General features: G+C 47.7%; 1 protein-coding gene across 1 annotated transcript in view; it reads left to right on the top strand.

The window, feature by feature from the left end:
- Window positions 1-5,129: 5,129 nt before the first annotated feature.
- Window positions 5,130-26,866, top strand: part of TTBK1 (tau tubulin kinase 1) — a 416,732-nt gene continuing 394,995 nt past the window's right edge. The window contains exon 1 of the mRNA XM_030195705.1: window positions 5,130-5,277. Within this exon, the coding sequence (XP_030051565.1) occupies window positions 5,170-5,277 (108 nt within the window). The 5' untranslated portion in view covers window positions 5,130-5,169. The remainder of the gene's footprint in view (window positions 5,278-26,866) is intronic.

Here is a 26,866-nt window from a genome sequence, read left to right on the forward strand (position 1 = left end):
ACTAGACCCTACCTGTCCTTCCAACTACTGCCCCATCTCCCTCCTACCCTTCCTGTCCAAGATACTTGAACGGCACAGCCGCTGCCTTGATTTCTCTCCTCTCATGCCAGCCCGATCCGCTTCAATCCGGGTTTTAGCCCTCTACACTCGACAGAAAACGGCACTCACTAAAGTCTGTAATGACCTGTCCTTGCCAAATCCAAAGGTCACTACTCCATCCTCATCCTCCTTGACCCTATCCGCCGCTTTCTTGACACTGTCAATCATAATTACTTCTTGCCTCACTGTCCTCATTTGGGTTCCAGGGCTCTGTCCCTCCTGGTCCTGTTCTTCGCTTATCTCTCCCACCGTACCTTCAGAGTACATTCTCATGGATCTTCCTCCCACCCCCATCCCGCTCTCTGTTGTTCCTCAGGGATCTGTCCTTGGACCCCCTTCTTTTTCAATCTAACCTCTTCCCTCGGCTCGCTGATCTTATCTCATGTTTTCCAATATTATCTCTATGCTGAGACACCCAGCTTTATCTCTCCACACCAGACATCACTGCGGAAACTCAGGCCAGAGTATCGGCCTGCTTATCCGACATTGCTGCCTGGATGTCCAAACCGCCACCTGAACTGAACATGGCCAAGACAGAGCTTATTGTCTTTCCACCCAAACCCGCTTCTTCCTCTCCCTCCACTCTCTATCTCAGTTGATTGCACCCTCATCCTCCCTGTCTCATCTGCCCGCAATCTCAGAGTCATCTTCACACTCCTCCCTCTCCTTCTCTGTGCATATCCAGCAATAGCTAAGACCTGTCGCTTCTTCCTCTATAACATCAGCAAAATTCGCCCGTTCCTCTCTGAGCACACCACCCGAACTCTCATCCACTCTCTCATTACCTCTCGCCTTGACTACTGCAACCTACTCCTCACTGGCCTCCCACTTAGCCATCTATCCCCCCTTCAATCCGTTCAGAACACTGCTGCACGTCTATCTTCTGCCTGGACCGATATGCTCTATCACCCCTCCTCAAGTCACTTCACTGGCTTCGATCAGGTACCGCATAAAGTTCAAGCTTCTCCTACTAACCTACAAATGCACTCAATCTGCAGCCCCTCATTACCTCTCTATCCTTATCTCCCCTTAAGCTCCTACCGAAACCTCCGCTCACAGGACAAATCCCTCCTCTCAGTGCCTTCTCAACCACCACCAACTCCAGGCTCCGCCCTTTCTGCCTTACCTCTCCCTATGCTTGGAATAAACTTCCTGAGCCCATACGCCAAGCCCCCTCCCTACCCATCTTCAAATCCTTGCTCAAAGCCCACCTCTTCAATGTCACCTTCAGCACCTAACCATTATACCTCTATTCAGGAAATCTAGTCTGCCCCAATTTGATTGCTTACACATTTTGTCCATTAGATTGTAAGCTCCTTTGAGCAGGGACTGTCTTTCTTTGTTAAACTGTGCAGTGCTGCGTAACCCCAGTAGCGCTTTAGAAGTGTTTAGTGGTGGTAGTAGTGCTATAGAGGCAGTGACAAGGAAAAGCTCCCGAAACCCAAACTGATCAGTGTGCTTTAGAATAGTGACTACATGGATAGAAGCCCTCAGCCTATGCGACACTTCACTGCATGTCCCATAAGCCTCAGGAATAACATGAGAGAGTCATGCAGAATCCAATGATAAGTGCATATGGTTAATACTGTTATTGGAACTTTTCAGCTGTTCTGGAGCAGGTCATGCTTTCATTTATTTCTACTTAATGTATTTATGACCTTGGATCTCCCAGTCATAAGTCATAAGTAATGCCATACTGGGAAAAGACCAAGGGTCCATCGAGCCCACATCTTGTCCACGACAGCGGTCAATCCAGGCCAAGGGCACCTGGCAAGCTTCCCAAACGTACAAATATTCTATACATGTTATTTCTGGGATTTTGGATTTTTCCAAGTCCGTTTAGTAGCGGTTTATGGCATTGTCTTTTAGGAAACCGTCCAACCCCTTTTTAAACTCTGCTAAGCTAACCGCCTTCACCACATTTTCCGGCAATGAATTCCAGAGTTTAATTACACGTTCCATATCATCATGTTGATCAATCCATAGACTGGTGGGTTGTGTCCATCTACCAGCAGATGGAGATAGAGAGCAATCCTTTTGCCTCCCTATATGTGGTCATGTGCTGCCGGAAACTCCTCAGTATGTTCTCTATCTCAGCAGGTGGTGGTCACACACAGCAGCAGCTCTGGCTAGGTCTCCAAGCCTAATTTTTAGGTTTTGTTGAGTACCTGGGGTTGAGGGCTCTCTTGAGCAAGTGCAAACCTGGTGGCGCCAGGTCCCTCCTTTTCTCCCCCCTCCCGCTGGCTCCGTTGGGTGAAGAAAAATTTTCTCCGATTTGTTTTAAATTTACTACACTGTAGTTTAATCGCATGCCCCCTAGTCCTAGTATTTTTGAAAGCGTGAACAGACGCTTCACATCCATCTGTTCCACTCCACTCATTATTTTATATACCTCTGTCATGTCTCCCCTCAGCCGTCTCTTCTCCAAGCTGAATAGCCCTAGCCTCCTTAGTCTTTCTTCATAGGGAAGTCGTCCCATCCCCGCTATCATTTTAGTCACCCTTCGCTGCACCTTTTTCAATTCTACTATATCTTTCTTGAGATGCGGCGACCAGAATTGAACACAATACTCAAGGTGCGGTCGCACCATGGAGCGATACAACGGCATTATAACATCCTCACACCTGTTTTCCATACCTTTCCTAATAATACCCAACATTCTATTCGCTTTCCTAGCCGCAGCAGCACAATGAGCAGAAGGTTTCAGTGTGTTATCGACGACGACACCCAGATCCCTTTCTTGGTCCGTAACTCCTAACGTGGAACCTTGCATGACGTAGCTATAATTCGGGTTCTTTTTTCCCACATGCATCACCTTGCACTTGCTCACATTAAACATCATCTGCCATTTAGCCGCCCAGTCTCCCAGTCTCGTAAGGTCCTCTTGTAATTTTTCACAATCCTGTCGCGAGTTAACGACTTTGAATAACTTTGTGTCATCAGCATATTTAATTACTTGGGCAGACTGGATGGACCATGCAGGTCTTTTTCTGCCATCATCTACTATGTTACTATGTTACCTCGCTAGTTACTCCCATCTCTAAATCATTTATAAATATATTAAAAAGCAGCGGTCCTAGCACAGACCCCTGAGGAACCCCACTAACTACCCTTCTCCATTGTGAATACTGCCCATTTAACCCCACTCTGTTTCCTATCCTTCAACCAGTTTTTAATCCACAATGGGACATTTCCTCCTATCCCATGACTCTCCAATTTCCTCTTTAGCCTTTCATGAGGTACCTTGTCAAACGCCTTTTGAAAATCCAGATACACAATATCAACCGGCTCCCCTTTGTCCACATGTTTGTTTACTCCTTCAAAGAATTGAAGTAAATTGGTCAGGCAAGATTTCCCCACACAAAAGCCGTGCTGACTCGGTCTCAGTAATCCATGTCCTTGGATGTGCTCTGTAATTTTGTTTTTAATAATAGCCTCTACGATTTTCCCCGGCACCGGCGTCAGACTCACCTGTCTATAATTTCCCGGATCTCCCCTGGAGCCTTTTTTAAAAATGGGCGTTACATTGGCCACCCTCCAATCATCCGGTACCACGCTCGATTTTAAGGATAAGTTGCATATCACTAGCAGTAGCTCCGCAAGCTCATTTTTCAGTTCTATCAGTACTCTAGGATGAATACCATCCGGTCCAGGAGATTTGCTACTCTTCAGTTTGCTGAACTGCCCCATTACGTCCTCCAGGTTTACCGTGAAGTCAGTAAGTTTCTCCGACTCGTCCGCTTGAAATACCATTTCCGATACCGGTATCCCACCCAAATCTTCCTCGGTGAAGACCGAAGCAAAGAATTCATTCAGTCTCTCCGCTACGTCTTTGTCTTCCTTGATCGCCCCTTTTACCCCTCGGTCATCCAGCGGCCCAACCGATTCTTTTGCCGGCTTCCTGCTTTTAATATACCGAAAAAAAATTTTACTATGCTTTTTTGCCTCTAATGCTATCTTTTTTTCGTAATCCCTCTTGGCCTTCTTTATCTGCGCCTTACATTTGCTTTGACACTCCTTATGCTGCTTCTTGTTATTTTCAGACGGTTCCTTCTTTCCATTTTCTGAAGGCATTTCTTTTAGCCCTAATAGCTTCCTTCACCTCACTTTTCAACCAGGCCGGCTGTCTTTTGGAGTTCCGTCTTTCTTTTCTAATTCGCGGAATATGTATCGCCTGGGCCTCCAGGATGGTATTTTTGAACAGCGTCCACGCCTATTGTACAGTTTTTACTCTCTCAGTTTTTTTTTTTACCGTTCTTCTCATTTTATCATAATCTCCTTTTTAAAGTTAAACGCTAACGTATTTGACTTTCTGTGTACAGTTACTTCAAGGTCGATATCAAACTGATCATATTATGGTCACTGTTATCAAGCGGCCCAGTACCATAACATCCCTCACCAGAGCATGCGCTCCACTATGGACCAAGTCTAGAATTTTTCCTTCTTTCGTCAGTCAGACTTTTGTTTGAAGGTATGCACTGATCCCTAGAAACATATTTGGGTTGGGCTATGTTCTGCTTAAAAAAAATAGAGAAAAAACAAACCCTTTAGAACTTTGAGCCCAGATTTTCATACAGCAAGTGTTTTCTTTTGTGTTTGCCTGTAGTATTTCTGTAGTTGTCCAGATAACATGAAGATTGCTGACTTTAGCCTCTCCTCCTCTGTCTCCTTTAGTTTTCCAGCAATGGAAAGAGCACTGAGGGCATTTAATCCTACATGGTGTGACCAGTATGTGACCACCTTTCCAGCTCTGTACATTGCTTTTTTTTTTTAATGTACTTTTAAACTTTTTTGTTGTTGTCTGTGTGTGTGTGAAGGCAACTGAGGAGCAAATAGGGAGATCAAGAGGAAAGACCTGTTCTGTATTTGACTGAAATTTGTCATGGCCATTTTTTACCCAGAGCTTTTATTTTAACCTTTTAAGGTAGCTCTAACCGGCATTGTTTGTTAGCCTGCTGTAAATAATATACAATTCATTAACTGTTCTTTTTTCTTTTTTTTTTTACCATTTCCCACTAGATAAATGGCTCATTTAAATCAAGTACTAACAAAATCTTGTCTGGCTGGCAAATGCAGTGCCTGGCATCTGCTGTCAGGGAGGAGACAAACATGAGTGGGGGAGGAGAACAGGCTGACATTCTGCCGGTCAACTATGTGGTCAAGGACCGATGGAAAGTGGTAAGTATATCTAATATTCTTATTCTCCATTTGTCTCAGGAAGGAGCATCAATGTCCAGCTGTAGTATTTTAGACCAGTGGTTTCCATACCTGTCCTTAGATGACCCTTCCAATCAGTTGTTCAGGGTATCTCCAGTGAACATGCATGTGATTTGCATGTACCACATTTCATGTATATTTTTTGTGGATACTACTGTTATGGTATATTGTCCTGCTCTATGGAAGGAAGGTTTTGGCCTCTGAAAGCTAGTAAAAAAATGCATTAAGTTGGTCCTAAAAAGATAAATATGTTAAATGACAAGACGGACAGCTATTCTGTCTTTAAAAAATGTTAGTCAATTTCTGAAGGTTGTTTCCATTTTTATGGAGCGCAAATTTGGAATGAACTGCCTATGTCATTGAAAGGTTTATCATCATACGTATCTTTTAGGGTTTAAAAACCTATTTGTTTTTTTTTAGTAAATAATGGTTTGTTCTATCTAAAATTAATTTAGCTTTGTTTATACTATAATTAGGTTCTATCTATGTGGAAATTCCTCTGATGTATGTCTCTTTGCATGTTAACCACTGTGAATTCTTTTGTGGAGTAACGGATGGTATACAAGACTATAGAACAAAATAGGAAGAGCTGGTACATACAGGTGATATGGCTATTAATATATTTAGGGGAATATTTTCAGCAATTACATTTTCCATCTCAATCCAATAGTCTAGATAACGACACATACATGTCTAGCATAGAATTACTGCAAATAGAAGGCCATAGTTAATGTATCAGTTATTGCAGAGGAAGTGTCTGGGCAATTCATCAGAGTCCATTATGTAAGGCTCTGGGCCCTGCCAGGTTCCATGGAGAATTCTATAAAATTTTGAAAGACTCAGTGCAACACCTCTTACTATAATGTTTAATATATTATTAGAACCCAGTGTTTGCCAGACTCATTAAAGATTTCTCAGATCATAGTGATACCAAAGCCTGGGAAAGATCCTACAGTGATAGAATCCTATTGCCCAATTTCACTTTTAAATTACATGGCCAAATTATTAGTGAAGATTCTTTCACGGGTCCTTCCACCCTATATTGCAGACCCACAGGGTAGATTTGTTCAAAGTAGATTTGCGGTTAGAAAAGTTTGGATAATATTGACATGCTTTGTGGTGGTCAAACATCAGAAAATGCCTTCTCTGCTGATCACATTGATGTGGAGAAAACATTGACAGAGTAGGATTTTCTTTTTTGTATGCGGTACTGGATAAATATGGTATTACTAGTAAAAAAAGCCCCGTTTCTGATGCAAATGAAACGGGGGCTAGCAATGTTTTCTTCTGTGTGCATGTGGGAGTGTGTGTGTCCGTGCCCTCTGGCTTCTCTCCCCTCCCCCCTCTGAGTCCTTCACTGTTACAGAGCCAGCGATTTGATTTCGTGCTCTGCTGTTTTTCCTTCACTGACTGTGTACAGAGAGGGCGGGGCAGACACTCATAGGGAAACCGGATATCTCGCCCCCTTCACACTTCCGGCTGGAGGCTTCATAGAACGTTGGTTTTGCCTTTTATATAGAGAGATATTTTTTATAAGGATGCAGTTCATATCACGAGAGATTATCAGAGTAAAATCCTCCTTGTGTTAGGTGGAATTCAACTTTATTTTCTTGGGCGGGGGTGATTATGGGAAAAAAAGAGGAAGGGGAAAGGATTAGGAAAGGAGAAATGCAAACTACCTGATCCATTCAATATACTACTACTATCTATATTAATAAATCCCACCTTGAACGTTCTGAAGCTCACTCCAAGGCAGAGAAGCACAAAAATCCTGTAGTCTTCATAGGCTAGGACCAGTCACCCTCACTCATAGACCCGCCCTCAGCCACGCCCCATCTGTACATAAAACGCTACCTCAACATTCTGAAGACAACCTGCTGAAGCCATCTGCAAAATCCCTAAACAGTTCGTAAGTTCATGGTGGTGAAGCCATCCAACTCACCATGTCTCTCTGCCCCGCCCTCGAGGGCGGAACACAGAGAGTAAAGGGATCCATAAAGGCACCCCTCCCAACTGGCAACCCCCTCCAACAAACAACGACCCAGGCAAGGGGGAGTGTTTCCGTACTCCTCCCCCTGCCTAGGAATCACTACAGACTGCTGGAAAACTCCCCAACCACACGACCACAAAAGCCACCTGCAACCCCCCCCCCCCCCCCCCCCCCACACACACACACAAACACACACACATACACACACACAAACATACACATACACACACACATACACACACGCACACAAACGCAAACACACACAGAAACGCAAACACACACACACACATACACACACATACACACACGCACACAAACGCAATCACACAAGCAAACACACACACATAAACACACACATACACATAAACACACACGCAAACACACACAAACACACAGAAACGCAAACACACACACACATAAACACACACATACACATAAACACACACACAAACACACACACATATAAACACACGCAAACACACACATAAACACACACATACACATAAACACACACACAAACACACACACATAAACACACGCAAACACACGCAAACACACACAGAAATGCAAACACACACACACACAAACACACATACACATAAACACACACGCAAACACACACACACGCAAACACACAAACGCACACACACAAAACGCGCAAACGCACACACACACACAAACGCACACACACACGCAAACGCACACACACACACGCAAACACACACACACAAACGCACACACACACGCAAACGCACACACACACACGCAAACACACACAAACAAACGCACACACACAAACAAACGCACACACACGCAAACACACACACATAAACACACAAACACACACACACACAAACACAAACACACACACACACATAAACACACGCAAACACACACAAACACACACATGCAAACACACACACAAACACGCAAACACACACAAACGCACACACGCAAACACACACAAACAAACAAACACACGCAAACACACACACAAACGCGCACACACACATACACATAAACACACACGCAAACACACACGCAAACACACACAGAAACGCAAACACACACACACATAAACACACACACACAAACACACACACAAACACACACACATATAAACACACGCAAACACACACGCAAACACACACATAAACACACACATACACACACACATAAACACACGCAAACACACGCAAACACACACAGAAATGCAAACACACACACACAAACACACATACACATAAACACACACGCAAACACATACACACACATAAACACACACGCAAACACACACACACACATAAACACATGCAAACACACGCACACACATAAACACACACATAAACACACACACACAAACACACACACACACATAAACACACACAAACACACACACACACACAAATGAACGCACACACACATAAACACAAACACACACACATAAACACACACACAAACACGCAAACACATAAACACACACACACACATAAACACACACAAACACACACACACACACAAATGAACGCACACACACATAAACACAAACACACACACATAAACACACACACAAACACGCAAACACATAAACACAAACGCACACACACACAAACACACACACATAAACACACACACGTAAACACACACACACGTAAACACACACAAACACACACACTCGCAAACACGCACACATAAACACACACACACAAACACACACACACAAACACACACACACAAACACACACACATAAACACACACACAAACACACACACATAAACACACGCAAACACACAAACACACACATGCAAACACACACATGCAAACACACACACAAACACGCAAACACACACACAAACGCACACACGCAAACACACACAAACAAACACACGCAAACACACACACAAACGCGCACACACGCAAACACACACACAAACAACCAAACACACACACAGACACATAAACACACACACACAAACACACAAAAACACACACACAGAAACACACAAAAACACAAACACACACACAGAAACACAAACACACACAAACACACAAAAACAAACACACAAAAACAAACACACACGCACACAAACGCAAACACACACAGAAACGCAAACACACATACACACACGCACACAAACGCAATCACACACGCAAACACACACACATAAACACACACATACACATAAACACACACGCAAACACACACGCAAACACACAGAAACGCAAACACACACACACATAAACACACACATACACATAAACACACACACAAACACACACACATATAAACACACGCAAACACACACGCAAACACACACATAAACACACACATACACATAAACACACACACAAACACACATACACATAAACACACACGCAAACACACACACACACATAAACACACACGCAAACACACACACACACATAAACACATGCAAACACACGCACACACACACACAAACACACACACAAACACACACACACACACATAAACACAACGCACACACACATAAACACAAACACACACACATAAACACACACACAAACACGCAAACACATAAACACAAACACGCACACACACACAAACACACACACATAAACACACACACACGTAAACACACAAACACACACACTCGCAAACACGCACACACACACAAACGCACACACACACGCAAACACACAAACGCACACACACACACACAAACGCAAACGCACACACACAAACGCACACACACACGCAAACGCACACACACACGCAAACACACACAAACAAACGCACACACACGCAAACGCACACAAACAAACACAAACAAACGCACACACGCAAACACACACACACACACACAAACACACACACATAAACACACACACACACAAACACACACACACACATAAACACGCAAACACACACAAACACACACATGCAAACACACACAAACGCACACACGCAAACACACACACAAACAAACACACGCAAACACACACACAAACGCGCACACACGCAAACACACACACAAACAACCAAACACACACACAGACACATAAACACACACACAGAAACACACAAAAACACACACACAGAAACACACAAAAACACAAACACACACACAGAAACACAAACACACAAACACACACACACATACACACACAAACACACACACATACACACACACACAAACAAACACACACACACAGCCTCAACGGTGCACCTCTAAGTGCCTCCCCGCCGCATCGCCACAACAACCCGTGCAACGGGGCATCATAAAGCCCCTACCCCCCTTCCCTCCTCGCCGCATCACCCAACCCCTCCCCCGCCGCTTCACCAAGCCCCTCCCCCCACATCGACCGCCTTGCCACCCGCGACCGCTAATATAAACTCTGTCCGGCGGCTGCTGCTGCTTCTATTCAGCAGCAGCCCGTACATAAAGAAAACAAACAAACAAAAAAACAACCTCCTAAAACGCACCTCCGTGGAGAACCATCTCACATTGGCTGACGTCTCTGCAGCTGCTCCTCCTCTCCCCTCAACGTCAGTGCCCCTGCCGGAAGACCCCGGAGAAACGCCGAGACGTCAGAGGGGAGAGGAGGAGCGGCTGCAGAGACATCAGCCAATGTGAGATGGTTCTCAACGGAGGTGCGTTTTAGGAGGAATTTTTTTTTTTTGGTTTTCTTTATGTACGGGCTGCTGCTACTGAATAGCAGAAGCAGCAGCCGCCGGACACAGTTTGTATTAGCGGTTGTGGGTGGCGAGGGGGTTGATGGGGGAGGGGCTTGGTGATGTGCTACGGTGGGGGGGGCGGGTGATGCGCGAAGGGGGGGGGACAAGGGGCTTTCTTTGGGTGCTGCGCCGGCTGGGGAGGGAAGGGGGGGTCTCGCTGGACATGGGTGGCTGGAAGGAAGCAGGGGGAGGGGAGGGTCGCTGCACATGGGTGGCTGCAGGGGGGGGCAGGGAACAGGGAGATAGGGATGGGGCTCCACACACACCATATGGGTGCCTGCAAGGGGGACAGGGGATACATGACGGACACTGCAGGGCGGGCAGGGGGACAGAAGGGTTGGTGGTCATCAGGGGGGACAGGTGGGTCGATGGACATGGCTGGCCACAGGGGAGGAACAGGGAAAAAGGAGAGGAGTGTCCTCAGACATGGGTGGCTGCACAGGAGAGGAGGGTCGCTGGACATGGGTAGCTGCAGGGGGGGGCAGGGGGACAGAAGGGTCGCTGGACATGGCTGGCTGCAGTGGGGACAGGGGAGAGAGGAGGGACGCTGCACATGCGTGCCTGCAGGGGGACAGGAGGGATGCTGGGGGGGGGGGGGGGCCTGAGACCACATGGGTGGCTGCAGGGGGAGCAGGGGAGACAGGAAGGACGCAGCAGGGGGAGAGGAGGGTTGATGGGCATGGGTGGCTGCAGGGGGATGCTGGACATGGGTGGCTGCAGGGGGAACACGGGGAGAGGAGGGTCGCTGCACATGCCTGGCTGCAAGGGGGTAGGGGAGAGGGAGGGGGTGAGGGGGTTCCTCACACCACACACGCAGTCACTCATTCTCTGTCTGCCACATACACTCTCACTCACACACTCATTGTCTTTGTCCCTCTCTCACACACAGTGTCACACAAAAACACAAACACTGTCTCTCACACACTCTCTCTCTCTCTCGCACAAACACATACACTCTGTCTCTCTCTCTCTTACATTCTCTCTCTGACACACACGCTCCATCTCTCACACACGCTCTTTCTGAAACATACACTCCAAGGAAAACCTTGCTAGCGCCCGTTGCATTTCTAACAGAAACGGGCCTTTTTTACTAGTATTAATATATTAATTAATATATTAATCCGCAAACGAATCTTTTCCGGAGATGGGAAGGTGGTAGAACGAGAGGACATGAAATGAGATTGAAGGGGGGCAGACTCAGGAAAGATGTCAGGAAGTATTTTTTCACGGAGAGGGTGGTGGATGCTTCGAATGCCCTCCCGCGGGAGGTGGTGGAGATGAAAACGGTAACGGAATTCAAACATGCGTGGGATATGCATAAAGGAATCCTGTGCAGAAGGAATGGATCCTCAGAAGCTTAGCTAAAATTGGGTGGTGGAGCAGGTGGGGGGAAGAGGGTTTGGTGGTTCGGAGGCGAGAATAGGGGAGGGCAGACTTATATGGTCTGTGCCAGAGCCGGTGATGGGAGGCGGGAAAAACTGCTGGGCAGACTTATACGGTCTGTGCCCTGAGAAAGACAGGTACTAATCAAGGTAAGGTATACACATGAGTTTATCTTGGGCAGACTGGATGGACCATGCAGGTCTTTTTCTGCCGTCATCTACTATGTTACTACTTAACATTTCTAAAGCGCTACTAGGGTTACGCAGCGCTGTACAATTTAACATGGAAGGACAGTCCCTGCTCAAGGAGCTTACAATCTAAAAGACAGGAGTACAATCTAAAGACAAGTGTACAATCTAAAAGACAAGTGTAGAGTCAATCTGATAGGGCATACTATATTTCTCGAAAGGTTAGGCGCCGAAGGTAGCATTGAAGAGGTGAGTTTTAAGCAGAGATTTGAAGATGGGTAGGGAGGGGGCTTGGCGTAGGGGTTGAGGAAGATTGTTCCAAGCGTAGGGTGCGGCAAGGCAGAATGAGCGGAGCCTGGAGTTGGCAGTGGTGGAGAAGGGTACTGAAAGGAGGGATTTGTCCTGTGAGCAGAGGTTACGGGCGGGAACATAGGGGGAGATGAGGGTAGAGAGGTAGTGAGGAGCCGCAGACCGGGTGCATTTGTAGGTAAGGAGTAGAAGCTTGAATTGTATGCGGTATCTGATCGGAAGCCAGTGAAGTGACTTAAGGAGAGGGGTGATATGAGTATATCGGTTCTGGCGGAATATAAGACGTGCGGCAGCGTTCTGAACGAATTGAAGGGGGGGATAGATGGCTAAATAGCTTGCAATTGGTTGGTTTTAAGTTTGAATTTTTTAAAGGCACTTTAACAAACCGGATTCACTGGAAGTATGGGGGGGGGGGGGGGTAGAGTTTCAGTCTGATATACTACTATACACTCTTTGTTTAATATATTGTACAAGCTGTTATTTCTGTGGGGAAGGATGGGGGAAGAGAAGTTAAGGGATAGGGATGACAGTGTAAAAAGCTGAACAAGTTGATTTGATCAATAAAAGTCATTTATAAATAAGGATACAATTCATGCTTTATATCATAATCCCACAATCCATGATGACAATTTGGTCACATGGGATATTATTGGAACTGTTTCTTATTAATTCACAGTTTGTCTTTTATTTTATGTATTTATTTATTTTTATTTATTTTTGTTACATTTGTACCCCGCGCTTTCCCACTCATGGCAGGCTCAATGCGGCTTACATGGGGCAATGGAGGGTTAAGTGACTTGCCCAGAGTCACAAGGAGCTGCCTGTGCCTGAAGTGGGAATCGAACTCAGTTCCTCAGTTCCACAGGACCAAAGTCCACCACCCTAACCACCAGGCCACTCCTCCACCTTTAAATTACTTATTGCTCTATTATGGGGGAAAATCAGAGAAACTTGCATAAGGAGGCCTAAATTACAACAGGTAAAAATAATCTAAATGATAAAAGCATGATTAATTCACTACCTAAGATACAGAAAGTTTGGAAGGGGAGCCACAAATAAAACAAGATATGCCAGGATCAGCGGCGAAATGGCAAGTACACGTGGAGGGGCATAATCGAACGGAAACGCCTATCTCCATGGGCGTTTATCTCAAAGATCGGGTCCGTGAAGGGGCGGGCCAAACCGTATTTTCGAAACAAAATAGACGTTTTTGAGCTGGGCGTTTGGTTTTTTTAGCGATAATGGAAACTAAAAACGCCCGGCTCAAAAACGTCCTAATCCAAGCCATTTGGTCGTGGGAGGGGCCACGATTCGTAGTACACTCGCCCCCCTGATATGCCAGGACACCAACTGGGCACCCTACGTCAGTGCGGTGGACTTCAGAAAAAGCTCCCACATGCATAGCTCCCTTACCAAGGGTGCTGAACACCCAACCCCCCTCCCCCAAACTCACAAATGTACAACACTACCATAGCTCTTAGGGGTGAAGGGGGCACCTACATGTGGGTACAGTGGGTTTTGGAGGCCTCCCATTTACCAGCACAAGTGTTACAGGTGGGGTGGGGGGATGGGCCTGGGGCCACCTGGCTAAAGTGCACTGCGGTACCCACTAAAAGTGCTCCAGGGACCTGCATACACGCAGGCCTCTAGGACTGGTTGCTGCTATATAACCTTGGCACACCAGTTGACACCTGAAGACTAATCTCTACGAAAACGTCCTTTATTGGAATAACTGCCTTTACTCACAGTTAACTGCAGATCAGAGGTTGTGCCCCACTGGCAACGAGTCTCCCTGGTACTGAGATGAGCAGTAGGTCAGAACTGGCAGAATGCTGTACAATGCCCTCATTCAGCCACATTCAATGGAAGAACTAAGTTGTCTAACGTGGCTAACACAGGAAAGGGAACTAAAACTGGCTTACAAAAATGGCCACTACCGCATGGACTACAACAGGAAACACAACAGGGCACACTCTGACCTAGTAGGCAGGGGGAAAAGCACCATGGGAGAAGAGCCTACCAACTACCAACATTGTGAGACTGTAACACAACAGGGCACACTCTGACCTAGTAGGCAGGGGGAAAAGCACCATGGGAGAAGAGCCTACCAACTACCAACATTGTGAGACTGTAACACAAGCTAATGAAATCACGGAGCCCAATACCCTACACCCACCACAATGCAATGCTGATGTGACCCTGTAGTGCACCCGAGAGCCACATCTGACCCAGGGAAAGGCTGTGACAGGATCGAACACATTCTGCTGTCATGGAGGTGGGTATGGCATTCATACAGGCTGGGAAAAAAGTTTTTAAAGTGGGTTTTTTTTTTTGGTGGGAGGGGGTTAGTGACCACTGGGGGAGTCCGGGGAGGTCATCCCCGATTCCCTCCAGTGGTCATCTGGGCAGTTGGGGCACTTTTTTGGGACTTGTTCATGAAAAAAAAGGGTCCAAAAAAAGTGACCCAAAATCACGGTAAAAACGCCTCTTTTTTTTTTTTTCGATTATCAGCTAAAGACGCCCATCTCTCCTCGGCTGATAACCACGCCCCCAGTTCCGCCTCCACCACGCCTCCGACACGCCCCCGTCAACTTTATTCGTTTCCGCGATGGAGTGCAGTTGGAAACGCCCAAAATCGGCTTTCGATTATACCGATTTTGGGCGCCTTTGCGAGACAAACGTCTATCTCCCGATTTAGGTCGCACTATAGGCGTTTTTCTCTATCAAAAATAAGCTGGATAGCAAAGCTAAGACAAATGATCAGAGGAAATCTAAGGAAGTTAGTAAGTTTTCAAAGATCTTTTACATTTCTTGACGGATATCTCAGTGTGGCTGTTGGTTCTGCAAAGTGGAGGCAAAATTACTAAAATGTGACAGTCAAGTACAGTCTTAAAGTATAGATGAGGGTAGTGGGACAACCAAAAGATTATGCTGAGACAACCTAAGAGTGCAAATAGGCTTGTAAGGAAGCAAGAAATGATCAAGGAAATGGGGGCAACAGAATAATAAACCTGGTGTTTTATGACCAAGGTTTTGAAAGGAATGCGGTTTGAGATTTGGTAACCAGTGCTCAGCAAGTAACTACTACTACTATTTAGCATTTCTATAGCGCTACAAGGCATACGCAGCGCTGCACAAACATAGAAGAAAGACAGTCCCTGCTCAAAGAGCTTACAATCTAATAGACAAAAAAAATAAATAAAGTAAGCAAATCAAATCAATTAATGTGAACGGGAAGGAAGAGAGGAGGGTAGGTGGAGGCGAGTGGTTACAAGTGGTTACTAGTCAAAAGCAATGTTAAAGAGGTGGGCTTTCAGTCTAGATTTAAAGGTGGCCAAGGATGGGGCAAGACGTAGGGGCTCAGGAAGTTTATTCCAGGCGTAGGGTGCAGCGAGACAGAAGGCGCGAAGTCTGGAGTTGGCAGTAGTGGAGAAGGGAACAGATAAGAAGGATTTATCCATGGAGCGGAGTGCACGGGAAGGGGTGTAGGGATGGACGAGTGTGGAGAGATACTGGGGAGCAGCAGAGTGAGTACATTTATAGGTTAGTAGAAGAAGTTTGAACAGGATGCGAAAACGGATAGGGAGCCAGTGAAGGGTCTTGAGGAGAGGGGTAGTATGAGTAAAGCGACCCTGGCGGAAGATGAGACGGGCAGCAGAGTTTTGAACCGACTGGAGAGGGGAGAGGTGACTAAGTGGGAGGCCAGCAAGAAGCAGATTGCAGTAGTCTAAACGAGAGGTGACAAGGGTGTGGATGAGGGTTTTGGTAGAGTGCTCGGAAAGAAAGGGGCGGATTTTACGGATGTTGTAAAGAAAGAAACGACAGGTCTTGGCAATCTGCTGGATATGAGCAGAGAAGGAGAGAGAAGAGTCAAAGATGACCCCAAGGTTTCGAGCTGAGGAGACAGGGAGAATGAGAGAGCCATCAACAGAAATAGAAAACGGGGAAGTGGGGAGGTGGGTTTGGGGGGGGAAAATGAGAAGCTCGGTTTTGGTCATATTTAATTTCAGGTGGCGTTGAGACATCCAGACAGCAATGTCAGACAAGCACGCTGAAACTTTGGTTTGGATGCAAGGTGAGATATCAGGGGTAGAAAGGTAGATTTGGGAGTCATCAGCATAGAGATGGTAGGAAAAGCCATGGGATGAGATTAATGAACCAAGGGAAGAAGTGTACATAAGTACATAAGTACATAAGTAGTGCCATACTGGGAAAGACCAAAGGTCCATCTAGCCCAGCATCCTGTCACCGACAGTGGCCAATCCAGGTCAAGGGCACCTGGCACGCTCCCCAAACGTAAAAACATTCCAGACAAGTTATACCTAAAAATGAGGAATTTTTCCAGTCCATTTAATAGCGGTCTATGGACTTGTCCTTTAGGAATCTATCTAACCCCTTTTTAAACTCCGTCAAGCTAACCGCCCGTACCACGTTCTCCGGCAATGAATTCCAGAGTCTAATTACACGTTGGGTGAAGAAAAATTTTCTCCGATTCGTTTTAAATTTACCACACTGTAGCTTCAACTCATGCCCTCTAGTCCTAGTATTTTTGGATAGCGTGAACAGTCGCTTCACATCCACCCGATCCATTCCACTCATTATTTTATACACTTCTATCATATCTCCCCTCAGCCGTCTCTTCTCCAAGCTGAAAAGCCCTAGCCTTCTCAGCCTCTCTTCATAGGAAAGTCGTCCCATCCCCACTATCATTTTCGTCGCCCTTCGCTGTACCTTTTCCAATTCTACTATATCTTTTTTGAGATACGGAGACCAGTACTGAACACAATACTCCAGGTGCGGTCGCACCATGGAGCGATACAACGGCATTATAACATCCGCACACCTGGACTCCATACCCTTCTTAATAACACCCAACATTCTATTCGCTTTCCTAGCCGCAGCAGCACACTGAGCAGAAGGTTTCAGCGTATCATCGACGACGACACCCAGATCCCTTTCTTGATCCGTAACTCCTAACGCGGAAACTTGCAAGACGTAGTTATAATTCGGGTTCCTCTTACCCACATGCATCACTTTGCATGTGGGTAAGAGGAGGGGACCAAGAACAGAACCCTGAGGTACGCCGACAGGCAGAGGGATAGAAGTAGAAGAGGATCCACCAGAGTGAACACTAAAGGTGCGGAGGGAGAGGTAGGAAGAGAACCAGGAAAGGACAGAGCCCTGGAATCCAAGTGAGGACAGGGTATCGAGAAGTATGCTGTGATCGACAGTGTCAAAAGCAGCGGAAAGATCAAGAAGAATGAGGAATAACCCTATCAAAATTTTTGGCGCTATAAAGTAGCATTACTGATACATTTTGAGTAATCCACAGACTTTGAATTTGAGAGGACAGATCCATTAAATAGGGTAGGGTTAAATGGCCATTTTTCTCAATGGAGAGGGTAAATAGTGGAGTTCCACAGAGATCTATACTGGGACTAGTGCTATTTAACATACTTATAAATGATCTGGAAATCAGGTGATTCAATTTGCAGATGACACAGAACTATTGAAAGTTCTTAAAACACATACAGACTGAAAATTTGCAGGAAGACCTTAGTAAACTGGAAGACTGGGCATCCAAATGGCAGATGAAATTTAATGTGGACAAATGCAAAATGATGCACCTTGGGAAGAATAATCCAAATCATAGTTTCCTGATGCTAGGGCCCACCATAGGAGTGAGCGCCCAAGAAAAAGATCTAGTTGTCATTGTAGACAATACACTGAAATCTTCTGCCCAGTGTGTGGTGGCAGCCAAAAGAGCAAGCAGGACGCTAAGAATTATTAGGAAAGGGATAAGACCAAAAATGCTATAATGCCTCTGTATTGCTCCATGTTGCGACTCTCAACATGGAGCAGTTCTAGTCGCCGTATCTCAAAAAAGATATAGTGGAATTAGAAAAGGTTCAAAGATGAGTGAGCAAAGTGATAAGATGGAATTCCTCTAATGTGAGGAAAAGGTAAAGAGTTTAGGGCTCTTCAGCTTGGAAAAGAGATGGCTGAGGGGGGTTTTGAGGTCTTCAAAATCTTGAGTGGTGTAGAACAGGTAGTGAATCGATTTTTTTTTAAATTCTTTCAGAAAGTACTCAATGAAGTTACATGGAAATACTTTAAAAACAAATAGGAGGAAATATTTTTTCACTCAACAAATGATGTAGCAGCAGCAGTTAGCATATCTGGGATTTAAAAAGGTTTGGACAAATTCCTGGAGAATAAGTCTATAGTCTGTTATTGAGATGGACATGGGGAAGGAACTGCTGCCCCTGGATTGGTAGCATGGAATGTTGCTTCAAATTGAGTTTCTGCCAGGTACTTGTGACCTGCATTGGCCACTGTTGGAAACAGGATACGGGGCTAGATGGACCATTGATCTGACCCAGTATGACTATTCTTATGTTCTTATGTAAAACGGTCAAAGGCAGGATAATACAAATGAATATAATAATAGATGTAATGCTGCTTGATTATGGTTTTATGACTGTTGTATCAATGTAAAGGAATTTTCTCACCATAGATGAAATATTTATTTATTTATTTGTTGCATTTGTGTCCCACATTTTCCCACCTTTTTGCAGGCTCAATGTGGCTTACATATTACCGTTATCGGCGTTAGCCGATTTTGGTCTGAACAAATACATGGTTTGAATGAATACAAAGTGTAAATTGAATGTAAGACTACTATCAAAAATTAACAGAAGTATTTAAAAGCATAGATGTTTCTTGAAACATAGGCATGAATGAACCTGGGGGGGGGGGGGGGGGTTGTGAGCGCCAAGCAGAGAGAACAGCAGTTGTCTTTGAAGGTTTTTTTTTAGACTATTTTGTGCTATCCAGTTTGCAGTTGTGTCTAATTTTGTGGAGATAGTTGTCATAGAATCAGGTCTATAAGAGCCAGAAGCTGAGTATCGTTAGCATATATGAAAAATGCTAAATCTAGTGACGGAATTAAAAAAAGGCCAAATGCAAAGAAAGCATTGAAAGGTATAGGTCCAAAGATAGAATCCTGTGGCGCACCACGATAGAGGATGTAAAGTGGAAATAGAGTTCTGCCAGTTAACCTGGAAAAAACGTTTCTCAAGATAAGATTTAAACCAAGTGAGAATAAGGTCTGATATCCCAAGATCAGAAAGCTTATGCATCAGAATAGTGTGTGATCTACCAAATCAGAGAGCTCGAAGAGAGCCATAAAACATGAGGCCCCTTTTCCTGATTAGTCCTCATGAAATCAGACAGAGCAAGAAGTATGTGTTGTGCTGTGATAAGGACGAAAGCCTGTCTGACATGGATGAAGTGCATTAGTCTGATCTAAACAGTTGATCAATTGAGATGCCACTGTTTTCATCCATAAAGCTAAGAAACATCATAGGCTAAGGGACGATGGTCCCAGCTCCCAGTCTTCCCCTTTAAACTCTCCCTTATCATACAGTTTTTGCTCTCAATTCCACCCTTTTCTCTCTTCTACAGCACTTCTGGCGCTCCCTCACCCTCCCTTCCATGTTCACATAATAATTCTCCGAGGACAAGCAGGCTGCTTGTTCTCACTGATGGGTGACGTCCACGGCAGCCCCTCCAATCGGAAACTTCACTAGCAAAGGCCTTTGCTAGCCCTTGCGCGCCCATGCGCACCGCGCATGCGCGGCCATCTTCCCTCCTGAACCGGCTCGTGTTCGTCAGTATTCTTTTGTCCGCGCTCGGTATGGTCGTGTTTTCGCCGTGTCGCGCCCCGGAAAGTCGACCTCGTGCGTCGTTCTTACTTCGTGTTAAAAAAAAAAAAAAAACTCTGTGTGGAAGGAGACTCTCCGGTCTTTTTCCTTCCCATATTTCCAGTTTTTCGCCCCAGTAAGTTTTCTTTCGTCGTCGGGGTAGGCCGCTTTTAGGCCTCGGGTCGAAGTTTTCTTCCCCTTGTTTTTGTGGTGCCTTTTCCGCCATTTCGACTTTTGATCTCGCCGGCGTGATTTTTCTGCCCATGACATCGAAGTCTCCCAGCGGCTTCAAGAAGTGCACCCAGTGCGCCCGGGTCATCTCGCTCACTGATAGGCACGCGTCGTGTCTTCAGTGCTTAGGGGCTGGGCACCGCCCGCAGGCCTGTAGTCTGTGTTCCCTTTTACAAAAGCGGACTCAGGTAGCGAGATTGGCCCAGTGGAACATTTTGTTCTCGGGCTCTTCGTCGGCATCGGCACCGGGAGGATCCAGTGCATCGACGTCGTCAGCGCCCGGACCTTCATCTTCGCCCCTGACTGCATCGAGTGTATCGAGGCATCGACCCTCTGCATCGGGGCGACATCGGAGGGCTGCGTCGGCGTCGGTGACATCGAGACCTCCTCTTTTGCTGATGTCGTCGGACGGTGGTGCTTCGTCTGGAGCGCAGGTGAGGGCTGTCCATTCCCCTGCTGGTGGCGGTGAGCCTTCGGGTGGGTCTCCTCCTGCCCTGAGGGCTCCCGCGGTACAGCCCCCCCGAGACCGACCTCCTTCGGCCTCGGCCCCGAGGAAGAGACGGCTGGATTCGACGTCCTCCTCGTCGGTGCCGGGAAGCTCCGGTGACATGCTTCGCTCCAAAAAATCGAAGAAGCATCGTCACCGGTCTCCTTCCCGTGTCGGCACCGAGAGCTCTGGGTCGCCGAGGGAGTCGGCACCCAGTAGGCATCGGCACCGAGAGGACCGCTCACCCTCTGTTCAGGAGGTGTCGATGCGCTCCACTCTGGACAGCCCGGAACAGCCTCCACGCCCGGAACAGGTTTTGACATCGACTCCTGCATCGACATCGATGTCTTTCTCCACAGCCGCTCTGCACGAGAGCCTCCGGGCCGTTCTCCCAGAGATCCTGGGGGAGCTGTTGCGCCCTACTCCTCCAGTACCGGGGGTGCTTGCGCCTCCGGTACCGTCTAGCGAGGCGCCGGCTGGTCCCATGCCCGAGGTGAGGCCTTCCGCATCGGTACCGCGTGCGGCACCGACTGCGGTCGCCTCCCAGGAAGGCTCCCCGACTACGTCGGCGGAGGGAGCTTCGCCGATGCGGGCGGGAGAGTCTACCTCTCGACGCTCCCATCGTGGATGTGGCTCCACGGAGTCGAGTCGGGCACGGTTGCAGACACAGGTCCGTGAACTTGTGTCTGACACTGAGGGTGAGGCCTCGTGGGAAGACGAAGGAGACATCAGATATTTCTCTGACGAGGAGTCTGAGGGTCTTCCTTCTGATCCCACTCCCTCTCCTGAAAGACAGCTTTCTCCTCCCGAGAGTCTGTCTTTCGCTTCCTTTGTCCGGGAGATGTCTACGGCCATCCCCTTCCCGGTGGTTGTGGAGGACGAGCCCAGGGCTGAGATGTTTGAGCTCCTGGACTATCCTTCTCCACCTAAGGAAGCGTCCACAGTACCCATGCATCATGTCCTAAAAAAGACATTGCTGGCGAACTGGACCAAGCCTCTAACTAACCCCCACATTCCCAAGAAGATCGAGTCCCAGTACCGGATCCATGGGGACCCAGAGTTGATGCGCACTCAGTTGCCTCACGACTCTGGAGTTGTGGATTTGGCCCTAAAGAAGGCCAAGAGTTCTAGGGAGCATGCTTCGGCGCCCCCAGGCAAGGACTCTAGAACCTTAGACTCCTTTGGGAGGAAGGCCTACCATTCTTCTATGCTCGTGGCCAAAATTCAGTCTTACCAGCTCTACACGAGCATACACATGCGGAACAATGTGCGGCAGTTGGCGGGCTTGAGGGATGCGCTCCCCCCTGAGCAAGCCAAGCCTTTTCAGGAGGTGGTCAGGCAGCTGAAGGCGTGCAGAAAATTCCTGGCCAGAGGGGTGTATGACACCTTTGATGTTGCGTCCAGGGCCGCTGCTCAAGGTGTGGTGATGCGCAGACTCTCATGGCTGCGTGCCTCCGACCTGGAGAATAGAATCCAGCAGCGGATTGCGGACTCGCCTTGCCGTGCGGATAATATTTTTGGAGAGAAAGTCGAACAGGTGGTAGAGCAGCTCCACCAGCGGGACACCGCATTCGACAAGTTCTCCCGCCGGCAGCCTTCAGCCTCTACCTCTACAGGTAGAAGATTTTTTGGGGGAAGGAAGACTGTTCCCTACTCTTCTGGCAAGCGTAGGTACAATCCTCCTTCTCGACAGCCTGCGGTCCAGGCTAAGCCCCAGCGCACTCGCTCTCGTCAGCAGCGTGCGCCTCAGCAAGGCCCCTCGGCTCCCCAGCAAAAGCAAGGGACGAGCTTTTGACTGGCTCCAGCAGAGCATAGCCGACATCCAAGTGTCAGTGCCGGGCGACCTGCCAGTCGGAGGGAGGTTGAAAGCTTTTCACCAAAGGTGGCCTCTCATAACCTCCGATCAGTGGGTTCTCCAAATAGTCCGGCAAGGATACACCCTCAATTTGACCTCGAAACCTCCAAATTGTCCACCGGGAGCTCAGTCTTACAGCTTCCAGCACAAGCAGGTACTTGCAGAGGAACTCTCCGCCCTTCTCAGCGCCAATGCGGTCGAGCCCGTGCCATCCGGGCAAGAAGGGCTGGGATTCTATTCCAGGTAGTTCCTTGTGGAAAAGAAAACGGGGGGATGCGTCCCATCCTAGACCTAAGGGCCCTGAACAAATATCTGGTCAAAGAAAAGTTCAGGATGCTTTCCCTGGGCACCCTTCTCCCCATGATTCAGGAAAACGATTGGCTATGCTCTCTGGACTTGAAGGACGCCTACACGCACATCCCGATACTGCCAGCTCACAGACAGTATCTGCGATTTCAGCTGGGCACACGTCACTTCCAGTACTGTGTGCTACCCTTTGGGCTCGCCTCTGCGCCCAGAGTGTTCACGAAGTGCTTGGCTGTAGTAGCAGCGGCACTTCGCAGACTGGGGGTGCACGTGTTCCCATATCTCAACGATTGGCTGGTGAAGAACACATCCGAGGCAGGAGCCCTGCAGTCCATGCAGATGACTATTCGCCTCCTGGAGCTACTGGGGTTTGTGATAAATTATCCAAAGTCCCATCTTCTCCCAGTGCAGAATCTCGAATTCATAGGAGCTCTGCTGAATTCTCGGACGGCTCGCACCTATCTTCCAGAGACGAGAGCCAACAACTTGTTGTCCCTCGTTTCGCGGGTGTGAGCATCCCAGCAGATCACAGCTCGGCAGATGTTGAGATTGCTGGGCCACATGGCCTCCACAGTTCATGTGACTCCCATGGCCCGCCTTCACATGAGATCTGATCAATGGACCCTAGCTTCCCAGTGGTTTCAGGCTGCTGGGGATCTAGAAGACGTGATCCACCTGTCCACGAGTTTTCTCGAATCCCTGTATTGGTGAACGATTTGGTCCAATTTGACTCTGGGACGTCCTTTCCAAATTCCTCAGCCACAAAAGGTGCTGACCACGGATGCGTCTCTCCTGGGATGGGGAGCTCATGTCGATGGGCTTCACACCCAAGGATGCTGGTCCCTCCAGGAACGAGATCTGCAGATCAATCTTCTGGAGTTACGAGCGATCTGGAACGCTCTGAAGGCTTTCAGAGATCGGCTGTCCCACCAAATTATCCAAATTCAGACAGACAACCAGGTTGCCATGTATTACGTCAACAAGCAGGGGGGCACCGGATCTCGCCCCCTGTGTCAGGAAGCCGTCAGCATGTGGCTCTGGGCTCGCCGTCATGGCATGGTGCTCCAAGCCACATATCTGGCAGGCGTAAACAACAGTCTGGCCGACAGGTTGAGCAGGATTATGCAACCTCACGAGTGGTCGCTCAATTCCCGAGTGGTGCGCCAGATCTTCCAAGCGTGGGGCACCCCCTTGGTGGATCTCTTCGCATCTCAAGCCAACCACAAGGTCCCTCAGTTCTGTTCCAGGCTTCAGGCCCACGGCAGACTGGCATCGGATGCCTTCCTCCTGGACTGGGGGGAGGGTCTGCTGTATGCTTATCCTCCCATACCTCTGGTGGGGAAGACTTTGTTGAAACTCAAGCAAGACCGAGGCACCATGATTCTGATTGCTCCTTTTTGGCCGCGTCAGATCTGGTTCCCTCTTCTTCTGGAGTTGTCCTCCGAAGAACCGTGGAGATTGGACTGTTTTCCGACCCTCATCACGCAGGACGAAGGGGCGCTTCTGCATCCCAACCTCCGGTCCCTGGCTCTCACGGCCTGGATGTTGAGAGCGTAGACTTTGGGTCTGTCAGAGGGTGTCTCCCGTATCTTGCTTGCTTCCAGGAAAGATTCCACTAAGAGGAGTTACTTCTTTCTATGGAGGAGGTTTGCCGTCTGGTGTGACAGCAAGGCCCTAGATCCTCGCTCTTGCCCTACAGACCCTGCCTGAATACCTTCTGCACTTGTCTGAGTCTGGTCTCAAGACCAACTCTGTAAGGGTTCACCTTAGTGCAATCAGTGCATACCATTACAGTGTGGAAGGTAAGCCGATCTCAGGACAGCCTTTAGTTGTTCGCTTCATGAGAGGTTTGCTTTTGTCAAAGCCCCCTGTCAAAACCTCCTACAGTGTCATGGGATCTCAATGTCGTTCTCACCCAGCTGATGAAACCTCCTTTTGAGCCACTGAACTCCTGCCATCTGAAGTACTTGACCTGGAAGGTCATTTTCTTGGTGGCAGTTACTTCAGCTCGTAGAGTCAGTGAGCTTCAGGCCCTGGTAGCCCAGGCCCCTTACACCAAATTTCATCATAACAGAGTAGTCCTCCGCACTCACCCTAAGTTCTTGCCAAAGGTTGTGTCGGAGTTCCATCTGAACCAGTCAATTGTCTTGCCAACATTCTTTCCCCGTCCTCATTCCTGCCCTGCTGAACGTCAGCTGCACACATTGGACTGCAAGAGAGCATTGGCCTTCTATCTGGAGCGGACACAGCCCAACAGACAGTCCGCCCAATTGTTTGTTTCTTTTGATCACAACAGGAGGGGAGTGGCTGTGGGGAAACGCACCATATCCAATTGGCTAGCAGATTGCATTTCCTTCACTTACGCCCAGGCTGGGCTGGCTCTTGAGGGTCATGTCACGGCTCATAATGTTAGAGACATGGCTGCGTCGGTAGCCCACTTGAAGTCAGCCACTATTGAAGAGATTTGCAAAGCTGCGACGTGGTCATCTGTCCACACATTCACATCTCATTACTGCCTGCAGCAGGATACCCGACGCGACAGTCGGTTCGGGCAGTCAGTGCTTCACAACCTGTTCGGGCTTTAGGATCCAACTCCACTCCCCGAGGGCCCTGTTTGTTCTGTTCCAGGCTGCACTCTCAGTTAGTTGGTAAATTTTTTAGGTCAATCTCAGTAATGTCCTCGCCGTTGCGAGGCCCAATTGACCATGGTTGTTGTTTTGAGTGAGCCTGGGGGCTAGGGATACCCCATCAGTGAGAACAAGCAGCCTGCTTGTCCTCGGAGAAAGCGAATGCTACATACCTGTAGAAGGTATTCTCCGAGGACAGCAGGCTGATTGTTCTCACAAACCCGCCCGCCTCCCCTTTGGAGTTGTGTCTTCCCTTGCTTTGTCTTGCTACATATGGGACTGACGAACACGAGCCGGTTTGGGCGGGAAGACGGCCGCGCATGCGCGGTGCGCATGGGCGCGCGAGGACTAGCAAAGGCCTTTGCTAGTGAAGTTTCCGATTGGAGGGGCTGCCGTGGACGTCACCCATCAGTGAGAACAATCAGCCTGCTGTCCTCGGAGAATACCTTCTACAGGTATGTAGCATTTGCTTCAACTGCTCCTAGTAACCTAAATCCCTTCCCCATATTAACTTGCTTAAGTCCCATGGCCACCATCTTTTTGATATAGTCACTCTTTGGTACCTGGTTACTTCCCTCCCCATCAATCTTATTCCCTGTTGTTCAAGGAATATCTAACAACTCCATTTGCCTAATAAACCATCCATGTGAAATTCAATGTGTACCAATCCACCCATTCCCCCCTCCCCGTCAATGATTTTGTGTGAATCTCTCAACCCACATCAAGATTTCACACGTTCTCAGCTAGCC

The sequence above is a fragment of the Microcaecilia unicolor genome, chromosome 3 (genome assembly GCF_901765095.1).
Source record: "Microcaecilia unicolor chromosome 3, aMicUni1.1, whole genome shotgun sequence".
Taxonomy (NCBI): domain Eukaryota; kingdom Metazoa; phylum Chordata; class Amphibia; order Gymnophiona; family Siphonopidae; genus Microcaecilia; species Microcaecilia unicolor.